We start from the raw sequence: 27,006 nt of genomic DNA on the forward strand, positions 1-27,006 counted from the left end.
AAACAAATATCCTAAAATAGGGTCAGGAAAGCTCTCTGCAAGTATGACCCTAGGAGAGCAAAAATCTAAAAGCTTTACATCTCTGTCTCCCTAAAGAATTTGGTGTTTTACATGGAAACAGGACCAACATGGAGACCGTCACCAGGACAGCTCTAGGTTCCAAGTACATAAAAGCTAAGACCTGAGAGAGAGAGAGAGAGAGAGCTACAGAATAAAATAGGTGAATATTTCTCAGTTGGTAGAAAGATAATAATTTTTAAAGATTTAGTTATGATTTTTATCTATGCATATGTGTGTCCTTGTGTGAGTTTATGTGTACCGTGTGTGCAGTGCTCACAGAAGCAAAAAGAGGACAATATATCCCCTGGAACTGGAGTTATAGATGGTATGAGTGCTGAGAACCAAGCCCAGGTCCTCTGCAAATGCAATAAACGCGCTAACTCTCTGAGCATTCCAGCTGCAAGAATAAATAACTTTACATTTGCATTTCCAATGCAAGTGCACACTAAGAGTTGTTACTACGTGTAAGAAAGCCATCTTCTAATAAAGCCATTCGTCTGTTCTTCTCTCATTATTATACAAAACATATTTATTTTCCTACCTCCAGATGTTTTACCATTTTAAACAGTCTCAAGTGTTTAGACTCCTTTCCAAATTATCCTGAAGGTCTAAGACCCCTATGCCTTGGGGTCTAAGTCTCTATCTATTTCAGGTGAATTCCAGCCCACTCAAAGGTAATATTCAATAACTACAGTTTTTTATCCCTTCAGGATCCCTTGTCTGGAAAGTTTCACAAACCATCAATTTCATTTGCTACAACTACTAATAAATATTTAACAAGTTAATCTTAATCTTTAAAAATTTATTCATTTATAATTCTTTTGCTTATTTATGCTTATTGTTGGCCTAAACTGACCCAAACCAAAACCCCAGACTCAGATTTCTTTGAAACTTAGATTTGGGGAGCTGGAAAGGATATTAAAGAGCACCCCCTCCAACTCTTTCATTTATGGTTGAGGACAGCAAGCCCAGAACAGATAGCTGAGTGACTTTGGGCATGTTTCCTACCAGCGGAACAGCCAGAAGCTGAAGCCAGGTCTCCTGATGCCCAGAGAGGAGCCAGGTCTCCTGATTTCTAATCCAAGGATCTTTCCATTACACACACTGACTCTGTTCTTTGAGGCTGTGTTGGGCTGCTCACACTGATCAAACCTCTTTGAGAATGGTCACATTGGTTAAACAGAACACCTTGATGACCTAGTCACCCAACACTGGGTCATGCCTGTGTAATCAGGCTACAGAGTTCAGGGCCAGGAAGCAGCAGTTGGAAGTCAAGCATCAACAGATTCTCTAGAGCTGTGCTCTGGATTTCTGCATCACAATTCCAAGGACCATTCGAATCTGCAGCAGATGGCTGGAAGTTAATAATGACTAACTTAACAGTCGTTAGTGTGCCCTGGAAAGAGAAAAGTAAAGGAGGCAACAACTTCCTCTATTTGAGGAAGTCTCTTCCTTGTGTTAGAGATAGCCCCGTGGTGAGGTGGAGGACCTTGCTGAGTGGAGGGGGGTCCTGAAAACCTTTCTGAAGGGTATATTGTCTATACCCACATCTGGTCATTCTGGTTAAACCATAAAGTTGGTCAAAATGCGGTGCTTATGATACAGAAAATGTAAATACCTCCCACAGACAAAGATTTTCTTTAGAAAGCAATTAAGTATAAAAGCCAGCCAGGCAGATCTCTGTGAGTTCGAGGCCAGCCTGGTCTACTGAGCAAGATCCAGGAAAGGCACAAAGCTACACAGAGAAACCCTGTCTCGGAAAAACCAAAAAAAAAAAAAAAGCCAGGATGAGCAGAGAGAATTCTGCCAAAGGCTAATGGGTTCCCAGTCTTTGCTAGAGATTCATCCTGAGAGGTGCTGTCTGTAAGCCCTGACTTCCTAGCTAGAGAGTGAACCTGTCCCTTGCAGGATTGCTTCAGTGCTAAACAGTGTAGGCAGGTCCACTCGGCCAACCACACAGCACCACACAAGCTCTGCTTACTCCACAGTCAAATCTTATATTCTGAAAACTCTGTAAGAGCATAAAGTTGTGACTCGCGCTTCTCTGGGGAAATCCACTACTGGTGATGCTGTGGCTTAATATATGATGAGCCTTTCAATGTACAAACCTATACCCTTCGCTGCTGGCGCCTTCATCCTCAGAGTTCACCAGACAAAAGCAAAGGCACCTTCAGCAGGCAGTGTCATTTCCCTCAACAACGACGCTTTTTCAAAAAGGCACACTAAAAAGAAAACAGAATCCAGTTCAAAGCTAAATTACTCGGGTCAGCCCATTTGGACAAAGCGCAGGCATTCTCCCTGAGTTCAGGCTCTGAGCAGCTTTGGAAGGTGCGCTGTAAAAGTAGGGCAAGAAAGACAGTTTTAGAGGCAGATTTCACAGAGCCTGCAGCCTGAACCAAAGCACGGGTCAAAGTGTTCAGCTGAAAACTGACGAGTCAAAAATAAATCAGACAGAACAGAAACAGTATAAGCAACTCGACCACAGATTTCCACATTCCAGCGCAGGATGCTGGAATATGAAACACAGCTAATGTGAGAGGCACTGGGAAATTCATTTAAATTTCCACAGGCTTCGGGTTTCCCAGATGAAAAATCCCAATAAAGAAGGTCTTTCTTTCCAGGTGTTGTCACATGCTTGGGAGAAGGACACTATGAGAGGGGGTAAAACACATAAGACACTGTTATCTTTGCTCACAGAGTGATATCTTATAACCTTACCTAATAGATTGGTTAACCACAAGGCCAAGTCTTCTTTCATCGGCAGCAAATTAGCTTCATGTCTGCTGGCCAGCCACTGGCTGTACTGATGCATATCAGACAGGCCCGGTCCGCTGCGAACCTTGGGGCTCAGGGCAGTGCACATCATTTATCCACTCCTAACACCTGGTGGGGAGACAGAAGAGCAGTAGCTTTTCATACAGGTTAAAACTGTAAAAATGCCACCACGACGACATTGTAATAGGGCCCATCCACGGGCTTCCATGATGTCAGAGCAGGTTATTAATTATTAAACCCAGGAGACATTAGTTGCTTTATTCGTCTCACTTTTGGCCAGCTACCTGGTAACGGCACCAATCAAAGGTCAAGGAGAACACCAAACAGTAAATGCTGAGCTCGTGTAAAACCATGTATCTGGAAAGGGCCAGCTTCCAGGGCAAGAAAGCCCATCTATGCAAACACAGTAAAAGGTGGTTAAACTGAGATTTTAGTGTCTTTTTTTTTTTTTAAGCCAGAGGTGTCTACAGATTTTGAGTGCTGAACACGCACACGAACAGTATTCATACAATTTTTAGTAAACACTTGGCAATTGTTGGTAAGACAGATGCCTAAAATATTAAGCACAGCATGCAGTTTGTTGGTGATGGTAGACTCGAGGACTCACAGTTAAAGTACTAAGCACTGGGGAGGAGAGGAGGGGGATTCAAATAGTCCCCACCACAATTCTGGAAGTCACAGAAGACCAAGACCAGAGGGGATCAGTAGCATGAGCAATCGATCCACGACGCCACAGTACAGTTAGGCTAGGATCTTGATCTTCAAGCCCCAAGAACTCTTGCTTGAAGACACAGTCTGACAGAATGCACCAGTGGAAGACACTGTTCTAACAACCGCTACTCCTGGGGGCCTTCGCTCCTCTACCATGATTTTCTCCTTTCGAGTTTGTTTGTAAACATTTTAGAGTCAAAGTACTTCAGTGTTTTACATCTACACTAAGAGTGGCAGGGAATTTGCCTAGCATGTTAGAAATCCTGTGTTAATGCACAGTACAATAAAAATAAATAAATAAAATAAGATTACTTCATAACTTGATCACTTCAGTGTATGGATAGCACAAATCTTTATTTGAATCATAGGAAAAGAATTTACAAAAATAAATACTTTAAAGTATGTAAATATATTTAAGTATTTAAATTGGCCTTAAGTATATTTTCTTTGTCTGAATTATTTTGGGGGGGACAGTCAAAAGTAATCCAAGATGGCCTCAAAATGCCATATAGCTACTATATAACTGAGGGTGATCTTGACCTTCTGATCCTGCCCCACCTTGTGAGTTCTGGGATTACAGGTATGCCCCACCATACTGGTATATGGAATGCTGGGAAACAATCTCAGGATCTCTTACATGCTAGGCAAGCACTCTCTTTGTGAGCTACAACTCCAGCTCCTGTATGAATTATTTGAAAGACCTGATGCTACTTAAGTAAAATAAGTATATTGAAGCTGTCTTTTATCTGATATAAAATTATTTCACTTTTGTTTACAATAGCTCAATCATTTCCTTTAGAGTCTACTTTACCCTGACCAGCTCTGGCCTGCAAATCAGTAGATACATAAAATAACCAAAAGAAGTATAACCAAGTGACAATAAACACAAGTGTATTTGTAACAGGCAAGTCCTTAGATGCATATAATATTCTAGATATTTCATCTGAGGATTTCAAAGTGACTAAGTTACATGCTCTCTTTGGTGTTTTATTCTTTCAGACTTTGTGCAGTATTCCTTTGTAGTTATTCTCAAACTTTATAATTTATTTAGGTTAATTTCTTTTAAGAGTTTACTTTTGAATAAATAATCTACTTCCATTTTTTTTAATGCAAAATGGAGTTATCACCAAAATCTTAGAAAAGACTGTTGGGAGAGGTAGTAGATACATAAAGTATATAATAAATACACAACTGAAAGATAAAATTCCATTTTTGATGCACTTACTCTTTTGACGTTCTCTAAGGATCTGAAATGAAGGCTTAGGAAGATGATCTGTGTTTACTACACCTTGTCATAGGCTACAAGTTTGTTAAAGTAAGAATTAGAATGTCGCTATTGTTTACTCTCTCCCAGTTAATAACATCACTGCTCAGAGTTTCTCTAAACTTCTGTGATTAAACGTCAAAGACACCTGAAATATTTTCAATCCCAATTTTTTAAAAATTATGTTTATACCCAGCAGAACAATACCTCTGTCTGTAGCTAATCAGGATCCTACAGGATGGTTAGCCTGTCAACACACATGTAATCAATCAAACACCTAAGCACATGAGTCATACATTTAAATAACTAATTGAAATCTTAAAAGGGTTACCTCTAAAATGCCTCCTTCTCCAGACACAATCTCTCCCACTACTTCCCTGAAAGTGAGATATGGTCTCACAGTAACTCTACCTACACCCTATTGTGTGCCCTGTGACTCCCATTGAAGCTTCAGAGCCCGGTGTCACGCTACAAAGGCAAGAGGACGCCTCGGGTTCTGAAGCTCATTGTCTAGCACAGAATCCATTGGGGATCGCTTACAGGGAGCCTAATGGCATGTAACAGTTGCGGTGAGTCAGAGGCACACAATCCTTCCCCTCACCATTTCTGAACAGTGAAGTTGTTATTGCCCTGACAGTAGCACCTTTATTTCCCATGCGATCTCTCTTGTGTTTCAACAGAAATGTAATCCAGACGATCTCCTAATATGAACAGATGAATCACTAAAGACAAATAAAGATAATTAAGCTAGTTTTATTTTGATATTTTGTACATAACCACAATTTTAGTAGAGATGGTCAGTAAAAAGGGGTCAGGTTTTCCCAGAGGCCAATGTGAGAGAAAGAAAGCTTAATTAGTAATTCAAATACTAGAAAGGTTAAAGAACTAAACTATGACCAATACAGAGGGACACAAAGGTATTTTAAGAGACAGAGAAGAAAGATGAGCAACCTAATTTCTCCTGCTCCATTATTCATATTTAAAATCACCACTATACTGAGCATGACTCAGTGGGCTTCCTTAAAGTCTCTACATTCAGGCCTTAGAATTGGCTGAAATCAAGCCAGAAGGTCGTGGTGCACTACTTTAATCCCAGCACTAGGGAGGCAGAGTCAGGTGGATCTCTGTGAGTTCGAGGCCAACCTGGTCTACAAAGAGAGTTCCAGGACAGCCAGGGCTACAGAGAGGAACCGTCTTGAAAAACAAACAAAACAAAACAAAACAAAACAAAACAAAACAAAACAAAACAAAACAAAACAAAACAAAACAAAACAAAACAAAGAAAGAATTGGTTGAAATCAGATAGGAAACAGAAATGGATCCAGCTAGAGGGAAGAAAATATGGAGTCTGAGGACTTCACCGCACGGTGAGGTAGACTCTCATTTAAATGACTGAACTGGAATGAATGGATGGATGGACGGAAGTAAGGAAGGGAGCAATCAAGAAAGCACACAGAGAGGGAGGGGAGGAAGAGATAGGAAAAAAGGCTAGAGATAATGACAGCAGAAGGGGGCTTGAGGGAGAGGAGGACAAGTGGAGGGGAAGCAGGCTACGATATTAGGAAATTGAGATGATCAAAGTATATTAAACATATTAGTTATAGAATTAATACATGATAAAAATTAAAAATAAAGATATGAATTGCTTAGCAAATAAAATCTAGTTTAATTCTTAAAAATTTTAAAGTTAATAATAGTTAAAAAAAGATAACTATGAAATTTGATCCTTTTATAATCTGTAATAAATATTGAGTGTGTCTAGATGAACTGTGTTATATCCTAAAGAGAAACTAAGGAAAAGATCATGCCTGTTCTTTGGAAGGCATTTAAAGTTTCCAAAACTATAAAACATGTCAGGAGTAGATTTAAAGACAAGAAAGAAAATGATCAATGAGACACTGAACAGAAAAGTCAGGATAAGGAGAACAAGTTTTCACAGCTTAACAATGAAAGATATTTTCAATAAAATTTACATAATCCAAATCTTTTAAAAGATCAAACAACAACTTTGTTAAGTATTAAACTCAACCAAATGGAAAGAGTAAGACCTCAAATATATATAGGAATTCACTAAATGGAAATTCCTGCAAGCTTTCTGTGACTAAACGTTGGTAACTGAACTGTAAGGACTTGGAATGCATAAAAATGAATCTCAAAGGGGAAACCACACAGACACGTATACAAAATCCTTCAAAGATTGTATATTTTCCCTTTCTTTCCATAGGAAAGGTGACTCTGGAATAACAATTATGGATGTGATGAGACCCGGGCAACCCCAAGGGAAGGAGAAAAAGTTAATGAGCCTGAAAGTAAAACATCACTTTTAAAGACTGTCTAGCCCATTACTCCAGAGTGCAGCTGAAGACATGGATTTTTACTCTGAAAAGAAAAAAGAGAGAAAAAAAAGAATTCTTCCATGCCACCTAGAGGTGTGCTGTGATTATGGCCAAAATGTTTTATGTTTTTTCCTAACTCTAGAAGGCTAGCATGACAAAAACAAACAAACAAGCAAAAAACCAAAAAACCCCAAAACAAACAAACAAACATACTGCAGTATTATATAGAAAGAAAAAACAGAAGCAAAAAAAAAAAAAAAAAGCATTATACTACTTATCTCCTGTGAGACTTTACTAAGGAAGGCTAATGAATGGATAGAATAAAGGAGATAAAATCCAACATCCTAAGGTGCAATAATGGCACCACAACCTCGCCATTTAGAAACTGCACATACCATAGAACTTTTCTCTTTGTATCTGACTTGTTCACTGTGTACTGTGGACACGAGCATTTCAAAGATAATTATGAAGATTCAACATTTATGACATTACTTGGCAAATATTTCAAGTTCAGTGTATTCCATATGCAATCTAAATCATCACCATTAGAAAACATGACAAAATAAAACATGCAATGACTTCTTTTGGGACGAAATTCTGTAACAAACTAGGACTTTCCCACATAGCTCCATTACTAATGTGAACAGACAGAAGAGATGGGAATGTGAGCAGGTAAAGCATGAATAAATAACCGCATGTCATTTGAGCTCCCAAACTCTCTTCATGTTGAGGATGTTGTACCCAAGCTTATGTGCGGAAGTTTAAGCAGCAAAATGAGTTTATATGGGGTTAAAAATGGTAACAAAGTACTGCACTTTGGTATGAGTTAAGGATCATAAGCTATTAATATGACAAAATTCTGTGCGCACTGAAACAAAGTAGGTGTCCACAGATACTACCCAAACCTCCTTTCTGTCTCCCCCTCCCCCTCATCTCCTTTACAAAAAGCTACTAAAAGCAGTGAGGCCCAATGAATGTGCAGCCAAGAGGCCCACCTTTAAAAGCAACCTTGACTCTCTTCTACAATGTTGCTCACTTTTAACCATTAAAGTTTATATGCTAAAGGTTCCAAACAAGGCAGAAACAAGATTTTAGATCAATAAGACTGTCTTTTAAAATTAAAAACAAAATGAATGCATCAATCCAAAAACTCTTCCAAAATTAAGCAGGAGAAGATGTCAGTTTTGAACTAGACTCAAAAAAAGTCCAAAGTTGATTTGTTTCACTTCCTGAAAATTTTATTGTCATGTGACTTATTTTGACCAACCAGTAACATCTCTACAAAATGTAGCTTCTCAACCAATATTCAGAATGTGAAATGTTTGCTGTTGCTATTTTTCCTTCTATTAAAAACAGATTATTTTCCTCATTAATAAAATCTGATTATGAATTCCCTTCCTTCTACTCCTCCCAGTTCCTCCCCACCTCCCCTTCTGTTCGGATCCACTCTTTTCCTGTCTCTCATTAGAATTTTGTTGCTATTTGACTGGCTGTGATTTAATTTGGTCTAACTATGTATCCTACCAGTCGACACCAACTCACTATGTAGTATACTAGCTTGACCTAAAATTTAAGTACTCCTGCATCAGCCTCCCAAGTGCTGGGATCACATGTCTGCACCCCCATTCCAAGTTATGAATGTGAAACCTCATTAAAAATGCCAAATCAAAAAATAAAGTCCATAATTGATGGTATAACAAAAGCAGTTTCAGCTCTTGTGACGGGGCTATAGCCTCTGCCAAGTGACTAAATCAAACAGAAATTGAGCAAACATCAAGCAAAATAACATGAAACTTTAGTTAAGTGACTGGAGAACAGACTCAAAAGGCCCTTAGCAAATCTGCATGGGAGAATTCTCATATATTCATAAGAGGCTGGTAGCCTATGAAGATATTTTGCCCAAAGTAATGGGATATTCACACCGTCATTAAATCTCTATACCCTCCTTGTACATAGACTGTACAAGAAAGGCATCTCTTTCTTAGTGACAGCCCCATAGTGACTTATCTTGGATAAATGATTACACACACACACACACACACACTTCTTCCTCAAGACAAAATATTTTTGGCACTTGAGATTTTTTTTTAAGTCATTGTTCCCCAAATCCTACTAAACCATTCTCTCAATCAGTGAAGTGCAGACTTTTAGAGCTCTCCAGATTAAACTGAAACACAATTTGAGTAGAAAACCATCTAAAGTCATTAATTGGAAATTGTAATGGCTCACATCAAAAGTTTATGAAAGTTGATTTGGCAAGCCTTAATTCATGAGAAGATTTGCATTTTGTTCATAACATAAAAATTTTATTTTAACTCAAATGCAGGAATGAACTATCAGAATTCAGCATTCTCTTCAGACATACATGCAACAAATATAGGTATAATATATGTGCTATATATATTACATATGTACAAGATAGATAGATATAGATAGAGGATAGATAGATTCGTCATGTAAAGAGAAAACAATAGAAAATCTCAGTTGAATTGCCCCTGAAAACATTTACTACAGGAAGTGTCCAAGCACCTTAACCCACCTTGGCAAGAGCTATTTCTCTCTCTCTCTTGTCCTTTCCTCCAATCTAACAACACTGAGTGGAAAACATCAGTAGCTGCTCAAGAAAACCGAAAGAAATTGGCTCTTGTTTGGGACACAATATCAAAGCTACAAAAATAATGCTGTAATTTCTGCAGAAAGTTTAAACAAATTTTCCTGGAAACACGTTGTTAGGAGCATACCAGTTGTTTTAACCAGCTCAAGTCTTCAGAGGGCTCCAGAACCTGCACAGCCGACCTCCAGTCTGGAAGTTCTAAAAGGCATGTTGTTGCAGGTTACATTAAGTCCTGAAGATTTCCCACACCTTCAAGCTCAAAGTTTAACTAACCTTGGTCCCAAGATGCTAGCAAACTCGGTGGGCAATCCCAAGTCCTTTGACTCTGGTGAAGTGAATTCTGCCATACGAATTTATTTCCCAGCAAAGCACAAGCCACAGCACAAACAAAGTTGGGTGCTTATCGATAAATGAAGCTTTTAGACACAACTAAAAGCTCGGTGGGTCTAAACGCAAACTCCCTCTTCGGGTCAGAAACTTCCCAGACACCCCTCAGCACAGGCTCCCTCCGCTGGGTATGGTCAAGGCACAGCACCCCAGTCTTGGTCCCTCTGGTTCTTACCTTCTCTTAAGCAGTGAGAACCTGAACACCCATGTTGGAAAGGACCACCACCACACTCTCCACAGCTAGACCAGGGCATTCCTTGAAGAAGGGCTCATTGATGGATGCCAAAGACAAGCTAGGCAAATCAGATGCGAGCTGAAGTTATGAACACAAGACTAAGAGGTTGGGGAAAGCAGCAAAGAGCACAGGGTTTGTTCTCAGCCCTGCCTCTCAGAGTCTCCTGGGACAGGTGGGAAGGGAAGGAGGACTTCCTGTGCTTGGCGGATACTCCCAACCTGTCTGAGCCTTTATTTAACATTGAGGGGGCCAGAGGGGTGTCCCACTGAACACGTAGATCCTATTTCCTCTTCATAAAATCTCGTGTGCACAATTCCTTAAGCTTTGTTGGAGAGGTTTGGGATAGTGGGTGGGGAGTTGATTAAACAAAACAAAAACAAAGTTGAAGATAGAGATAGAAAACACAAAGTCTGTGATTAAGAAACAGTAATTGGGAGAAAAACCCACCCCCACCTCAATGTGTATTGGAATACAGAAAAGAGAATGCTGAGAACTGAGTTTGCTCCCATTCCGATCCCACATTAGGAACTCCGAGATGTCTGCACCAAGTCAATCCTTTACAGAGCTGATGTAATTTAATTTTGCCAGGATAATTAACACCTCCAAAGAAAAGTTGACTCCTTTGCTCCCTAAACAGTTTCAGACTCCAGTCATCTCGGGCTGGGCTAATACGAAATACCACGTTGAAATACAAAATTATGGATAGATAAATTAGCATTTGTTCACACTCGTAAGAAGGTTCAACTCTACCCAATTCGTTTATAAAGTCACCCCAAAGTGCATTACAACCTCTCCCTCCTCCTGACTCCCACTTAACCAAATCTTCAGGAAGTGTGACTAAGACCGCCAAACAGCCCACGTCCCTCCCCCCACCCGCTCCCCACCCCCATCCGCATAACCGCAGAGCACGCACGGCATTACAGGCTAGCTTGAGCATCACGCATGTGTACATTTATGTCCACGCGCTAATGAGACTTCCTCACTTCCGCCCCTGGTTGGCTGAGCGGTCCCAGCGGGCTTCTGGCGCTGCTCAACAATAGGGATGGAGGGATGGAGGCTGTTTCCAGGGCATCAGGAGGTCCCCCACCGCAGTGAGCACCGCTCACCCTCTGTGCCGCGCTGCTTCCAGGCCCCTCCCCCGCGCCCTCCTGCAGTAGCTCAGCGGTGGGACCCCTCCTGGTTGCAGAGGGGGCGCGCAGGGGGGGGGGGGTGCGTCTGGCTGCGTGCTCACCGAGCCCGCTGCTCCCCACTGCTCGCTGTAGCTGCTCAGTGGCGCCGGCGCTCCAGGCTGCGCCTCTGCGGCTCCTCCAGACAGAGGTCTTGTGGCCCTGGCTCCCCGCAGCCCAGCAGCACAGTGGCGGCAGCTGTGGCCGCGCCGCCCCTCTTCATACTCCTGTGATGGCTCCTCTTGGTGCTGTTTGGGAAAATGATTTTAATCCCTCTCACCAGAAACAGATTTCCTACATTTCATCAGTCCACACGGACCGAGCGGAAGTAAAATGCTTACTTTTTTTTCTGCTGGACAGCAAACGCAGTTGACACTGATTTACCCTTCAAATGGGAGAGATTGTATTACAAGCCCTTGGCAGCAATTCCAAGTTGGGGCCAAGCCCCAGCCCCCTGTCTTTCCCCCAAACACTAACCTAAGAGAGAAGGGGTGGGGAGCAGGGAAAGGATCATATTTAACTTCAGGGTTTTAACAGTAAATGACTTTAGCACAATGCTAAAAATTGGGTGTTGGAGAAGGTTTTCTTTCCTGGCCTGTGAGTTTGCACACTCAGTGGCATGAGCTTTCTAGTAACTTGGGCCAGTGTTCATTCCAAAGAGAAGAATGTGATGTCTTACAATTCTGTTTAAATATCAGATTTTAGAAGGGTATGCATGCAGGGCTGTTTCTACTTTAGAAAGGAAATGTGATTCTGTCCTTCCTTCTCTCAGCTACACATAGTTCAGGGTTGTGCTGAGCATCACAATTACCCAACTGCTGTGTATTAGGACATGAACTTTAAGATGAAAAGCTTTGCAAGAAGTGGACAGATGTTGGGCTGTCTCATTCACCTCTGAAGGGCAGTGGCCTCTAGCTGAGTGTCAGGTTTCCACTTCCCACAGTCTCTGCTGCAAGGGATCACACTGTGTTCTTCACAAAATCAGTCATGTACTTCTTCCAGTGTGCATGACTGCAGCACACAAGTACTCTCTGATCGCCAGAGACCAGGTAGACAACGGAGTGAGGCATGCTCACACCTCTTAACGGAAAACAAAATCAGCCACCGGTAAATCCACAACAGCAAAACAATGCAGACAGTTTTAACTGCCATCGAAAGAGCATTCCACATTTATTATCGCTGCCATCTGGAAGGGTTATTTGTTCTAAAAGATCCAGAAATGGCACCAGTTATTTGCATGCAGGCAACAATGGAAAGACTTAGGAGACTGAAGGTTTTCATTTCGGTTAGGTTTACTATTGCAACTGTTGGGTCCACAGCCCTCCTTAGCACCCCAAAAGAAAAAAAGGATCATTCCTCACATTGAGAATGGAAAGCATCTAAAAATGACATACATAAAAAAACAAAACAAAAAAAAATGAAAACAGACAGAACTTGGTGAATTGGAGTGCATAAACATGAGTAATATTATTTCTCAGTTTGACCTAGTTTGAGTTTTCATTGAGTACCCCCCAAGATATTTTGAATTTCTGATCCTTTACATAAAAAGTTTATATCCTTGATAATTTTTATGACCAAAACATCATCATCCAATAAATGTTAATGTATGTGTTTTCAGCAGTTATTATAAGAGTTCAAAAGTTTACCACCCTGGAATTTAAAAATCTTTTATTTTAGATAAAATAGTCTTGTCTCATTGTCCATCACTTCAGTTAAAAATAGCAAGTTCTGAGGTATTTTTGCTGATCAGAGAATAATGCTAAACATGGTTGAGAAAACAAGACTTTCAAGGGCACCAAAAGCCTTAATCACACACACTCCATGGCTCACCATGGTCCATCCTTCCAGATATTTTAAGTTTTTAATTATGCATGGTGTCAGTCTCTGTCCTTCAAGGCAGAGGAGGAACAGAGGATTTGCATTGACTTCCTCAACACCTCACAGCTATGCCAAATACTCTTTTGGTGATGAAAGTAATACAGCACAGGTTTTCTGAAGAGGCACTGTGGTGGTTAGTTGCTTTTGTTTTTCCTTTTATTGAAAATAGATTTTTTTTTCTCACATATCATTACGGTTTTCCCTCTCTCTACTCCTGCCAGTTCTTCCCTATCTCCCCTCCCATCCAGATCCACCCTCTTTCTGTCTCTCATTACAAAACAAACAGGCTTCTTAGGGATAATAATACAATATAATAAAACAAAACCTAACATTGGAATAGGGAAAAACAAACAGAAGGAAAAGAGCCCAAGAAGGCGGCACAGGAATTAGAGACCCACTCATTTGCACACTCAGGAATCCTGTAAAAATACTAAACTGGAAGCCACAATATATACACAAAGCACTTGTATGTTAAAAAGAGAATAAATATGTTAAAACAAGTATTTTTAAAAAAGCTGGTATGACACCAGTTCAACTTTTCCATGTTCATAGAGTTGTATAGGTATGTCTTAAGTGATCGAGCCTTACCATCAACTTGTGGAGAGCAAAATATCGTCTTGGCAACAGACCCTTTTGACCAACAGCTCAATTAGATGTAACCCAGTCCCAGTACTGCAAGCTTCATTTGATGAAAAGAGATGGCTAGTGGGGCTCTGTCTCTCCCATTATTTGGGATTTCATTTAGACAACCTTCATATATGTATATACTTTAGGAAGCTCTACTGTATTAGGTTTCCATATTACCCCTTAAACGGCCCTTAATTTTAGCTGTCTCTTCCCATATTCCTTCCCTTGTCCCCCTCTTCCCTCCACCTCTCCACTTAATCCTCCCATCGCAGTCTCCCACCCCCAAGCATCCATAACTATCTATTTCATGTCCCTTTCCGAGGAATAGATCAGCCCCTTGACCCAAGTCCCTTACTGTGTATCTAACCTCTGTGGTTCCACAGACTATACCTTGGTTATCATTGACTTAACAGTTAATATCCACATATAGGTGAATATGTACCATATTTGTCTTTCTTGGTCTGGATCACCTCCCTCAGGATGATTTTTTCTAGTTCCATCCATTTATATGAAAATTTCATGATCTCATTTTTAATGGCTGAGTAATACTCCATTTTGCAAATATACCACATTTTCTTTACCTATTCTTCTGTTGAGAGAAATCTAGAATGTTTCCAATTCTTGGCTATTATGAATAGAGCAGCAGTGAACATGGCTGAGCAATGGTCTCTGTGGTAGGATGAAGCGTGCTTTGGGTATATGCCCAAGAGTGGCATAACTGAGGTAGATTGATTCCCATCTTCCTGAGGAACTGCCACACTGATTTCCATAGTTGCTGTAGAAGCTGACACTGCCATCAGCAATGGATGGGTGTCCCCTTGCTCCACACCCTCGCCAGGATGAGCTGTCACTTGTTTTACTGACATTGGCCATTCTGACTGGTGTAAGATGAAATCTCAAAGTAGTTTTGATTTGCATTTCCCTGATGAATAAAGATATTGAACATTTCTTTAAGTGTTTCTCCTCTTTTGAGAATTCTCTATTTGAATCTGTAGTCCATTTTTAAAAATTGGTTATTTTGTCATCCTGCTATCTAGGTTTTTTAGTTCTTTATATATTTTGAATATTAGCCTTCTATCAGGTGTGTAGTTGGTCAAAATCTTTTCCCATTCTGTAAGCTGCTGCTTTGTTTGAATGACTGTCCTTTGCCTTATAGAAGTTTTTCAGTTTCATAAGGTCCCATTTATTAATTCTTGATCTTAGTGGCTGTGCTAACAATGTTCTGTTCAGAAAGTCTTTTCCTGAGTCAATGAGTTCAAGGTTATTCCCCATTTTCTCTTCTACCTAGATTTATGTTGAGGTCTTTGATCCATTTGGAATTAAATTTTGTTCAGGGTGATAAGCATGGCTCTATTTGGATTTTTCTACTGTAGCTATCCATTTTGACCAGCACAATTTGTTGAAGATGCTATCTTTTTTTCTCATGATTATTTCTGGCTTCTTCATTAAAAAAAAAAAAAATCAGGTGTCCATAGGTGTACGGACTTTTGTTTGGCTCTTCAATTCAATTCCATTTATCAATGAGTCTGTTTTAATGCTAATGCCATGTTTTTATTCCTATAGCTCTGTAGTACAACTTGGGGATGGTGATACCTCAAGCAGTTCTTTCATTATTCAGGATTGTTTTAGCTATCCTGGGTATTTTGGGTTTACATATGAAGCTGAACATTGTCCTTTCAAGATCTGTGAAGAATTGTGTTATGATTTTGATGGGAATTTTACTGAATCTGTAGATTGCCTTGGTAAAATGACCATTTTTACTCTGATAATCCTATCAACCATGAGCATGGGAGATCTTTCCATCTTTTAATATCTTCTCCAATTTCTTTCTTCAATATCTTAAAGTTTTTATCATACAAGTTTTCTCTTGCTTGGTTAGAGTTACCCCAGGGTATTTTATACTATTTGGGGCTATTGTGAAAGGTGTTGTTTTCCTGATTTCTTTCTCAGTTTATCTGTCATTTGTATATGGGAGGGCCGCTGATTTCTGCGGGTGTCCTTTCCCTGACTGATTTCTTTCTCAGTCTACCTGTCATTTGTATATGGGAGAGCCGCTGATTTTTGTGAGTTAACTTTGTATACAGCTACTTCACTCTAAGTGTTTTTCAGCTGCAGGAGTTTCCTGGTGGAATTTTTAGGGTCACTTAGGTATACTATCATGTCATCTACAAATAAAGATTCTTTGACATCTTTCTTTCTTTGTATCCACTTTATAAAGATCAGTCATCTTAGTTGCTTTTGTGAAGACTTCAAGTACTGTATTGAATAGATATGGAAAGAGTGAACAACCTTGTCTTGTTCCCGATTTTAATGAAATTGCTTTGAGTTTCTCTCCATTTAAATTATGTTGGCTCTGAGTTTTTGTAAACTGTCTATTTTATGGTGAGGTATGTCCCTTGTATCACTAATCTCTCCAGGGCTTTTTTATCATGAAGGGGTTTTGGATTTTGTAAAAGGCCTTTTCTGCAGTTAATGAGATGATCATGTGGTTTCTTTCATTTCATTTATTTGATGGATTACATGTTGATTTATGTATATTGAACCATCTCTATATTTCTGGGATGAAGCCTACTTAATCATGGTGGATGATCTTTTTGATGTGTTCTTGGCTTTGGTTTACATGTATTTATTTAGTATTTTGCATCTATGTGCATAAGGAAAATTGGTATGCAATTCTTTTTTTGTTAGGCCTTTATGTGGTTTGGATATCAGGGTAACTGTGGCCTCATAAAATTAATTGGGCAAAGTTTCTCCTGCTTCTATTTTGTGGAATAATTTGAGAAGTACTGACACTAACTCTTCTTTAAAAGTGTGGTAGAATTCTGCACTAAAGCCATCTTGTTGGTGTTGTTGGGGACTTCTAACTTTGGCTTCCATTTCACTAGGTTTTATAGGTCTATTTAAATTGCTCAGCTTATGTTGATTTAACTTTGGTAAGTGGTGATTATCATGGAAAATACCTGTCCATTTCTTTTAGATTTTTAAATTTGGTGGAGTACAACTTTTTATAGGCCCTTATGGTTCTTTTGATTTCCTCAGGGTCTGTAATTATGCCACCCTTTTCATTTCTGATTTTGTTAATTTGGATATTCTCTCTCCACCTTTTAATTAATTTGGATAAGGGTTTTCAATCTTATTGATTTTCTCTAAGAAATAACAGTATTTATTTATTTATTTTACATACGGACTGCAGTTTCCCCTCTCTCCTGTCTTTCCATCCCCTCTCTGTCCCTCTCCTCCCCTCCCTCAATCCATTCCTCCTCTGTTTCTGTTCAGAAAGGGGCAGGCCTCCCCTGGGTATCAGCAAAGCATGGCATATCAAGTTGCAGTAAGACTCAGCACCTCCCTTATATTTAGGCTGGGCAAGGCAATCCAGTATGAGGAATAAGTTTCCAAGAGCCAAGGGCTGGAGAGATGGCTCAGAGGTTAAGAGCACTGCTTGTTCTTCCAATGGTCCTGAGTTCAATTCCCAGCAACCACATGGTGCCTCACAACCATCTGTAGTGAGATCTGGTGCCCTCTTCTGGCCTGCAGGGGTGTGTGCAGACAGAACACTGTATACATAATAAATAAATAAATCTTTAATAAAGTTTCCAAGAGCCAGCAAAAGCATTAGGGACAGTTCCTATTCCCATTGCTAGGAGTCCCACAAATGGACCAAGCTACACATTTGTCATATATGTAGAGAGAGCTTAGGTTGGTCCCATGCAGGCTCCCTGGTTGTTAAGAACCAATACTTCTGTCAGCTTGCAACAACCAAGAACCACATGAGAAGAGCTTCAATGAGGAATTGTCTAGATCAGGCTGACCTGGGGACATGTCTGTGGGTCAGTGTACTGACTGTTAATGTGGGAAGACAAGGCCCATGTGGGCATCACCATTCCCTAAACAAATAGTCCTGAACAGTGTAAAAATTGAGAAATTGATCTGAGTACAAGCAGCAAGAACCTATACATTTGTTTCTCTCTGTTCTTGTCTGTGGATGCCATGTGGACAGCTACTAGAATTATTGCGTTGATGTCCCCTCAATGATGGACTGTAACCTAGAATTGTAAGCCAGATAAACCCTTTCCTCCCCTAAGTTGCTTTCGGCCAGGTTTTTAATCACAGCAATACAAATGAAACTAGAACAAATGTCAAACTGTTTATACTCAGTTTACTTGGCACATGTAAAAATTTCCATTGGATTTTTGTTTCCCAAAATCAGTATTTTTTCTTTATGTATTCAAATCACACACTGGAAAATTTTCCAAAGATAACTTTCTGTTCAATTTAAATTATTTTTTTTAATTTAAAAGTTTTTTTTTTCATTTTACATACCAGTTAGTTCCCCCTCCCGCCCCTCCTCCCTCTCCCTTATCCCACCCCAATCCACTGCTCAGAGAGAGTAAGGCCTCCCATGGGGAGTCAACCAAGTCTGGCACATCAAGTTGAGGCAGAACCAAGCCCCTCCCCATTGCATCTAGGCTGAGCAAGGTGTCCCTCCATTGGGAATGGTATGCAAAAAGCAGGTTCATGCACTAGGGATAAATCCAGGTCCCACTGCCAGGGGCGCCACAAACTGCCCAAGTCACACAACTGTCACCCACATTCAGAGGGCCTAGTCAGGTCCCATGCAGGTTCCCCAGGTGTCAGTCCAGAGTCAATGAGCTCCAAGTAGCTCGGGTCAGCTGTCTCTGTGGGTTTCCCCATCATGACCTTCACTTGACCCCCTTGCTCATATAATTTCTCCTCCCTCTCTTCAACTGGACTTCAGGAGCTCAGCCCAGTGCTTAGCTCTGGATCTCTGCAGCTGCTTCCAAAAGTTACTGGATGAAGGTTCTATGATGACAGGGTAGTCATCAATCTGATTACAGGGGAAGGCCAGTTCAGGCACCGTCTCCACTATTGTTGGGTCATCCTTGTGGATTCCTGGGAATTTCCCTAGCAGCAGGTTTCTCCCTAACCCATAATGGCTCCTTCTATCAAATTATCTCTTTCCTTGCTCTCTCTTTGTCCCTCCTCCAAGTCAATCATCCCATTCCCTCATGTTCTCACTCCTCCCCCAACCCCCAGTTTACTCAGATCTTATCTATTTACCCTTCCTAGGGGGATCCATGCATGTGTCTCTTAGGGTCCTCCTTGTTATCTAGCTTCTCTGTGTTTGTGGATTGTAGCCTGGTTATCCTTTAAGTCTAACATCCACTTATGAGTGAGTACATACTGTGTTTGTCTTTCTGGGTATGGGTTACTTCACTGAGAATGATTGTTTTCTACTTCCATCCATTTGCCTGCAAATTTCATGAGGTCATTTTCTTTTTTTTTTTTTTTTTTTTTTACTACTGAGCAATACTACATTGTGTAAATGTACCACATTTTCTTTATCCATTCTTCGGTTGAGGAGCATCTAGATTGTTTCTAGGTTCTGGCTATTACAAATAATGCTGCTATAAACATAGTTGGACAAATTTCCTTGTGGTATAATTGTGCATCCGTTGGGTATATGCCCAAGAGTGGTATTGCTGAGCCTTGAGGTAGACTGATTCCCAATTTTCTGAGAAACTCCATACTGATTTCCAAAATGGCTGTACAAGTTTGCACTCCCAACAGCAGTGGAGGAGTGTTTCCCTTACTCCACATCATCTCTAGCATAAGCTGTCCTCAGTGCTTTTGATCTAAGCCATTCAGACAAGTATAAGATGGTATCTCAAATGTCAGATGGTAGCTCATTTTTTGTGTATTTCCCTGATGGCTAAGGATGTTGAGCAATTCCTTAAATGTCTATTAGCTATTTGAGATTCTTCTGTTGAGAATACTCTGTTTTGATCTGTAGTCCATTTTTAAAATGGATTGTTTGGTATGTTGATGTCTAGTTTCTTGAGTTCTTTATATATTTTGGACATCAGCCCTCTGCCAGATGTGGGGTTGGTGAAGATCTTTTCCCATTCTGTAGGCTGTCATTTTGTCTTATTGACTGTGTCCTTTGCCTTACAGAAGCTTCTCAGTTTTTGGAAGTCCCATTTATTAACTGTTGTTCTCAGTGTCTGTGCACACATGGACACACACACACATACACACACACACACACACACACACACACACACACTAGGGGAGAGGAACCAAACTAAAAAAGAAAAGAAAAATAAATCTTTATGTTTGTAAATAACTCTGATACAGCTGTTAAAAACAGCAATGCAGGCACGGGAGCATGTGGGCAAGGTACAAAAGGCAATATGAAGTCATGTGATGGACAAAAAAACCATGAAACCATGAAGTAAGTGGAGACCTTTCTGAAGTAAACCACCTAACTGCATTTTATTAAAGCACTTGACTAAGATAAAATACGTTCATCTCCCTGCCTGGCAGCTCTTGCTAGTCTCTCAACTACATTTCTCATGTAGATATGTGTGTGTGTTTTTTTTTTTAATGTTGTGAGACAAAGGAACTGAACTTTACAAATAATAATTATAAATCATGTCAGGAATAGGAGGAGCTGGATTCTGAAACCCTAAAATAAATCCTGCTACATTTCACCACATTCATGAAAAAAAGAAAAAAACCTACAAAGAATAAATCATAGAAATTCCATGTGAAAATTCAAAGTTTTCTCTGTTTAAAATGTATCTTATTTACATTCAGGACAACTTCAGACTTTGACTTGGCAGTGTAAGCACACCTGTTTCCTACTGTGTGATCCTGCAAAACATCTGAAACCTGTGGGAAGAGACTAAAATCTCCTTCAGAACAAGATGTTTGTCCTGGGTAGTTCACATACTCTGTACCATGTAGTCTGAGGTGTGGTTTTCCTACTTAAGCTGGAATTAAGTAAGTAAGCATTTCCTTTGTTATATATTTATAGTTTGTTTCTAAATTTATTTGAAAAAAATCTGTAATCCTAATTCTGAGAAGCTCAACTTAATAAAACTTTTATACTAAATATTTTTATGGTCATAACACCACGAGGCATGCAGTGGACACTGCATGTATAATCACTGAGTAAACGAATGTCACAGATATCAGTAACATAGGAATCTTAACATTCTTTGGTTATAGTTTTATGGATTTTCTCTAATTTTGTAAATTGAAACTCAGAGTAGAAAACTCATTTTAAAATAACGTTACACGTGATGGTTTCATTCCATGATGAAAACCATTTCTTCTGGTAAAATACAAATAGTGTTCACTAAAACAGATGCTGGCTGGTGTGCCAGACTGACAAATGAGGTCAGCCTGTGACACCTGCCACTTCATCTAAAAACAAAGTTGAACTGGACCCAATGTTGAAATGTAACTCATGTTTAATCATAACTCATGACTGCAATGAACAGCACGGAAATATTTCTACCATGATGGCTTTCAATATTTCCAAATATGACTCAAAATCAGAGGAAATGCTTTATGGAACAGATCCAAAAGCACACACTCAGACACACATAGCCGCTGGTAGTTACCTTTAAGTTATTGCACTGTGGTATTTTTCTCCTTTGTGTTATCCCACTGAAAAGCAATGCTCTTGTTGAATGGTTAAATCTGTTTCAAAAGCCACAGTTCAAGTATATATATATCTGTAAGGAATTTGAACTTAAGAGGAAATCAATCAAAACTGAGGAAAGGTATCAATGAACAACTTCATTATAAAATTTAAAGCCTACTGTGTCTGTCAATCATATACTATCACAAAATCCTAAACATCTAACACCTTCACGGCTCCTGGTCTTCACTGTAGCTAGCTAGCAAGAAAGGTATTTCCCGCTTTACTTTCCTGTTGAAGAAGTTTGTTCACCTAGAACCATGTAGATCCCCACCTCTCTGATTTCTTTGACCTCTGGAGAACCAGTTGTCCCCTGTGTCCTGGAAACTTAAGTTTTCTTTTCCAAACGGCATCACCATTTGCTTCTCTGTCTATCTCACCTACTAAACTGTAAGTTTGAGAAAGCAAGGGCGAGGGCTAAAGAGACAGCTCCCCCTTAAAGGGAGATTGAACCGGTCTACAGGAGAAACAGAGCAGGCAGTGATGGCACACGCCTTTAATCCAAGCACTAGGGAGGTGGAGAGAGACAGGATCTCGAGCCATTCAGTCTAAGGATTTGTAGAGGTAAGAAGTTTCTGGTGGCTGGTTGCTCTGCTTCTCAGATCTTTCAGTTTTCACCTCAATATCTGACTCCAGGTTTTTACGGTTAAGACTAATTATCATCTAAGTCTCTCAGTGGAAGACAGCACCAATTATTAACTTTGCATCTTTATTGATAAAACAAAGGACAATATATGTGAGATTTTTCTCTCTCATGTTTCCTGAAACTCGCATTTGTGAAGACATTAAACTTGTTCCCTTTTGTGTACGGGGCCATTTATAAATGACAAAAAAGATTAGTTTATCAAACCATAGTAAAACTTCTTGACATTTCTGTTATCAGAAATGTGGACCCCTTGCCCACTGCTGATTTACACAACAATCTGGAACAGGGACTTTTAAAATGAACTAACTCAGTATTTGTTGCACTGAATAGACCAGGCAGAACACTGCAAAGAGTAGCACTCTAAACCCAAGAACTACACAGGCAAGTGGAGAGGGTCAGTGGACACTGGTGGACTCTAGAACCATTGGCAAAGGAATTTTGTCAGCCACAATCTCTGCAAAGGCTGTCAAGAAGTAGGAGTAATACTTTGCATGAGTCACGTCTGCCATGAACCTTGACATCAGGAATAGAAGACCAGATTTGGAAAGAGACAAAGTGAGGTTAGCTTCTTTGCTAAAATTACCTACAGAACACTTTCTTAAGGTCTACAGGGTGGGATTAAACATTCACTTTATGACAGACATGTCTTGGGGTCACATAGAATAAGACATAATATTTAGTGTACTGTCTGATGAGTGACCCCTCCACCTTCGTACTATCATCACACCAGACCCCTGCAATGAAGATACTGCCATCTTCACAGCAAAGGCCCACAACAGGAGCCTTCTTTCTCTGACTCTCTCCTGTCGACTTGCTCTTGGACAGGGAGAGTTCCTTCCCTCATTCTCCCAGCTCTGTTGGCTAGGGGTTTGTAGATAAGCGCAAGGACGAGATCCCTGCTGACCAGGAGCTCACAGTGTCACAGGGGAAAATGACTTTAAAGAGTTTCTGTGCTATCACACGTCGACTAAGCAGGTTAAGCCGGGCAGAGCAGAGTGGCTCTAATACTTGGGAGGTAGCCTGGGTTAACCTTGCTTTAAAAAAAGTACATAGCAGGATTCAACTCATGGCTGAGTTTGATTGGTTAAAAGGTGTTTATTTGTTTTCCCACAACACAAATGTGAAGCGATTCAAAGCAACTTGTTTGAAGACACAGTGCCTGTCTACTTCCCTCCTCTCCTCCCATCTCTCTCCTTCCTTCCTCCTCTGTCCCTTCCTCCCTCCCCTTCTTCTCTCTTCCTTCATTTCATCTTGGCTCTCTTTCTTTTAAGAGGAGAGGAGGACAAGAACTCTTCTACTGTCTGAGGTAATACTACAATGAATTTTTATCCGAATGTTTAACTATGATAATAAAATTCCCTAAGGAAAATGAGGAAATACATTGAAAAGCAGACAGTTTCTCGTGAGTCACTCTGAACTGTACCTGTTGCTGAGCGCTCAGGGGCCCACAGAAGTCACTCCAGTACTCATGACATCATGGGCACAGTGGCAGTGCATCTGCCTCCAGAATTCAACCAAACCCCTTCAAGAAGTGTCAGTGGGTAGTAATGAAAAGCACACAGAAAAGACATTCAGAGAAAACTTCTGAATAGGAAATGTTGAGAGAAAGGGTCAAACTGTACACAGGAATAATCTTTCCTTTAGCTTTGCTCATGGGAAAGAGAGATGGGGGTCTATAGAGCATCTTTTAATTAACTCCAAGCCTGAAGAGGCTTAAATGCCAAAAAACTGAGTGATAACCCTAAAGAAGGTTTTCACCTTATCTGTGTTTTTAATAAGATAACTAAAAACTGAATGATTAACTCTCAAAAAAATTTTAACTTGAAAACATGACTTACATTAAGAACCTCTTGATCCTGTGAAAGACCAGAGATGGATTAGATTTTCAGAGCATTTGGCACTAGCGTATTTAATGAATAAGGAGAGCTGATCCAAAAGTTCACGATAGAAACATTAAGCCATTCTGTTAAAATTAAATTACTTTTCTTTTTAACTAAACACGCAAACAAATTAATTAAAATCAGCATGATAGAGAATGACCAAACTTCAAAGTTCATTTTAATGATGCCTCCATGCACAATTACAGATATTTTCTGAGACTGACTAAGCAGAAGCCAGGAACACTACTAAATGAATAAATATATTTTATCATTAAATACATATAATCAAATGAGTGATGCTTTCTGTAACTAAGACCAAAATAAAAATACTATTGATTTGGTAAAATTAATAGTTTTCTTCTAAATTAATGTTTTGTTAATAAATCAACTTATCATAAAATGTGATTTTTGCTTAGAATTATATCATTGATTACTATTACTGTTTACTATTACTAAGGTTAAAAATCTCTAATAGTTGTAAGTATTTGCCATTATATAGTAAAATTGCCTTTCTCTTCCTCCTCCTCCTCCTCCTCCTCCTCCTTCTTCTTCTTCTTGTGTTCTACCCTACATTTCCCTCAATAGTCTGTCTTGTTCTAATCTCAGAGCATTTTCTGTTACTCAGAACTAAACATGAAGGAGGAAAAATCTGCAGGAGGATGGCAGTACAGCCAGCATCCTGATAGACATGCTGCTCCCTAGTGAGGTCTTCGGTTCTCAGGACAGCAACATCAAAACATAAACACTGGGACTGGAGAGGTGGCTCAGTGGTCAAGAGCACCGGCTGCTCTTGCAGAGGACCCAGGTTCAGCTCCCAGCACCCACATGGCCCCTCACAGCTGTCTGTAATCCTAGTTCTAGGGGATCAAGCATCCTCTTCTGGCCTCCATGTGTACAAAGTATGAACACGGTGCACGGACATACATGCAGGCAAAATATCCACACACATACAATTAGAAATATTTACTTTAAAAAACATAAATACTAAAATAATACCAACTAAGCAAGGGATGAAGATGCCCCATATTATACAATAAAAGGCAGCAGGAGCATGTACAGATCTGTTAAATAATGACATGGGGACTTAGAAAATGAACACACTCATTATGTTCTTTAAAAGAATAAAATGAAAGAAAAAACTTAGCTATAAAATCATTTTGCCTCTAAAACTTTTCTCTCCTTTCAGGTGGCCCATCTCCTTTAAATGTGACAGGATATTCTTTGTACTGTCCCTTGATTTTCCTTATTTTTTATTTTATTTTATTTTATTTTATTTTATTTTATTTTATTTTATTTTGAGACAGGGTTTCTCTGTGTAACAGCCCTGGCTGTCCCGGAACTCACTCTGCAGACCAGACTGGCCTCGAACTCACAGAGATCCACCTGCCTCTGTCTCCTGAGTGTTGGGCATGGACGACCACCACCTGGCCTGTTTTCCTTTTTAATGAAACATTTATTTTAATTTTTTGAGAGCATTCTTTAGACTTAAATATTGACAATTAACTAAGAAGCAATGCTATATAAATGTTAGCCTTCAATAAAATGCATCTGTAATATTGCAAATGTTAGTTTAATCACTTGTTGGCTAGTTTCAGCCAGTTTATTTTGAAATACCAGGAATCTCTGGTGAGAACATTCCTTGACATTAATGTTATTAGCAGACCAGCCCAATCTCAGAACCCAGATTAGGTCTGGAAGCAATTAAATACAGCAGCTTTCTTGACAATTTCTCTTATATTTGCTACTTTGTGAGAGACTAATTAGGAAAATTAGATTCATCTATCATCCTGGAAATTAAATCGAGTTTGTGTATGCGTGTGTGTGCATACATGTGCATGCATTTTTCAATTTCCATTTGCTTAGCTTTATTTTATATATATATGTTAAATCTCCTAGGACGTTTTGGGCTATATGTCTGGAAATTTCAGCCATGCAGAAAAAAAGAAGGCTGAGAAATAATGAAAAAAATGTGCCTAAAGAATCCATATAAAAATTTTGGAGACTTGAAAATGAGAACCACAGACACTTAAAATTTATTGAACCAGAAACAAGAACTCCTTCCTGGCAGGTGCTCATACAGCAACATGCAATAATCACTGGACAAAATGAAGGAACACAGACAGTGTCACAGATCTACATAAAATCCAACTTCTAATTCAAAATAAAAACAGCTCATTCTCCGACTGCTTCTTTTTCTTTCTTATTCGACCATTAGGGGAAAAAAGTCATTAATTATAAAAGAAAAATTAAATATTTAAATATAAAAAAACAAAATTAGTTTAACTCATATATACTCTAGGGAAGTCCACTGCACAAAATACATGCAATATACACAGAGGATGGGCGTGTACAATGTGTATTGATAAAGACTTTTGAGGTGATTTGTGTCAATATGAAAAATATGAATTTCATTGCTGTCATTCTTAGATGGAATTTTTAAAGTGAACAGTTATCCAAGCAGTAGGAGATACATAAAAATGATAAAACTTAAGAAGCACTTCTTCCAGTGGGATTATCTCAAGAATTTAGTTTTAATATTAGCAAAACAAGAAGGATCAAGTTAAATGTTCAGGTATGAGTTGCAGTTACTTAAGGAGAGGGAGAAATTATTGTTTAAGTTGTCCTTTTCTGTGTAATTTAATGAATGTTTCTAGAAAATTATCTCATTCCTTCAGGATGTAGTTTGGTTGAATTTGAACTATTTTTCTGCTTTTAATAAACCTTAAGAAACACAGAAACTTTTTATGATTCGTTATTCTTTTATTTAAGTTTTATTATGTTAAATTATTTAGGGAAAATGTTAGGGGAAAAAAAGGGAGATAACATGAAGCCAACAGAAAAGCCCATTGGGGACCTTGGCTTGCACTGAGCAGTGGGCTCCACAGAAGCTCCTGGAAGCCGGGAGATGAAGCGTTTG

The 27,006-nt window shown here is 39.5% G+C and overlaps 1 protein-coding gene across 10 annotated transcripts in view; it reads right to left on the minus strand.

Moving 5' to 3' along the window:
- Positions 1–27,006, minus strand: part of Gas2 (growth arrest specific 2) — a 143,207-nt gene that overhangs the window by 107,718 nt on the left and 8,483 nt on the right. For 2 of the 10 annotated variants that reach the window (XM_076543205.1, XM_042276857.2), the window contains one exon: positions 2,779–2,943. In XM_076543205.1, coding sequence (XP_076399320.1) covers positions 2,779–2,926 — 148 coding nt within the window. In that variant the 5' untranslated portion in view covers positions 2,927–2,943. Of the gene's footprint in view, positions 1–2,778; positions 3,070–10,322; positions 10,487–11,295; positions 11,504–11,613; positions 11,705–27,006 lie in introns of those variants that run through there. The other 8 variants (XM_042276880.2, XM_042276872.2, XM_076543212.1 and 5 more) reach the window with 7 other exon arrangements.

This window comes from Peromyscus maniculatus, chromosome 1 (assembly GCF_049852395.1).
Source record: "Peromyscus maniculatus bairdii isolate BWxNUB_F1_BW_parent chromosome 1, HU_Pman_BW_mat_3.1, whole genome shotgun sequence".
NCBI lineage: Eukaryota > Metazoa > Chordata > Mammalia > Rodentia > Cricetidae > Peromyscus > Peromyscus maniculatus.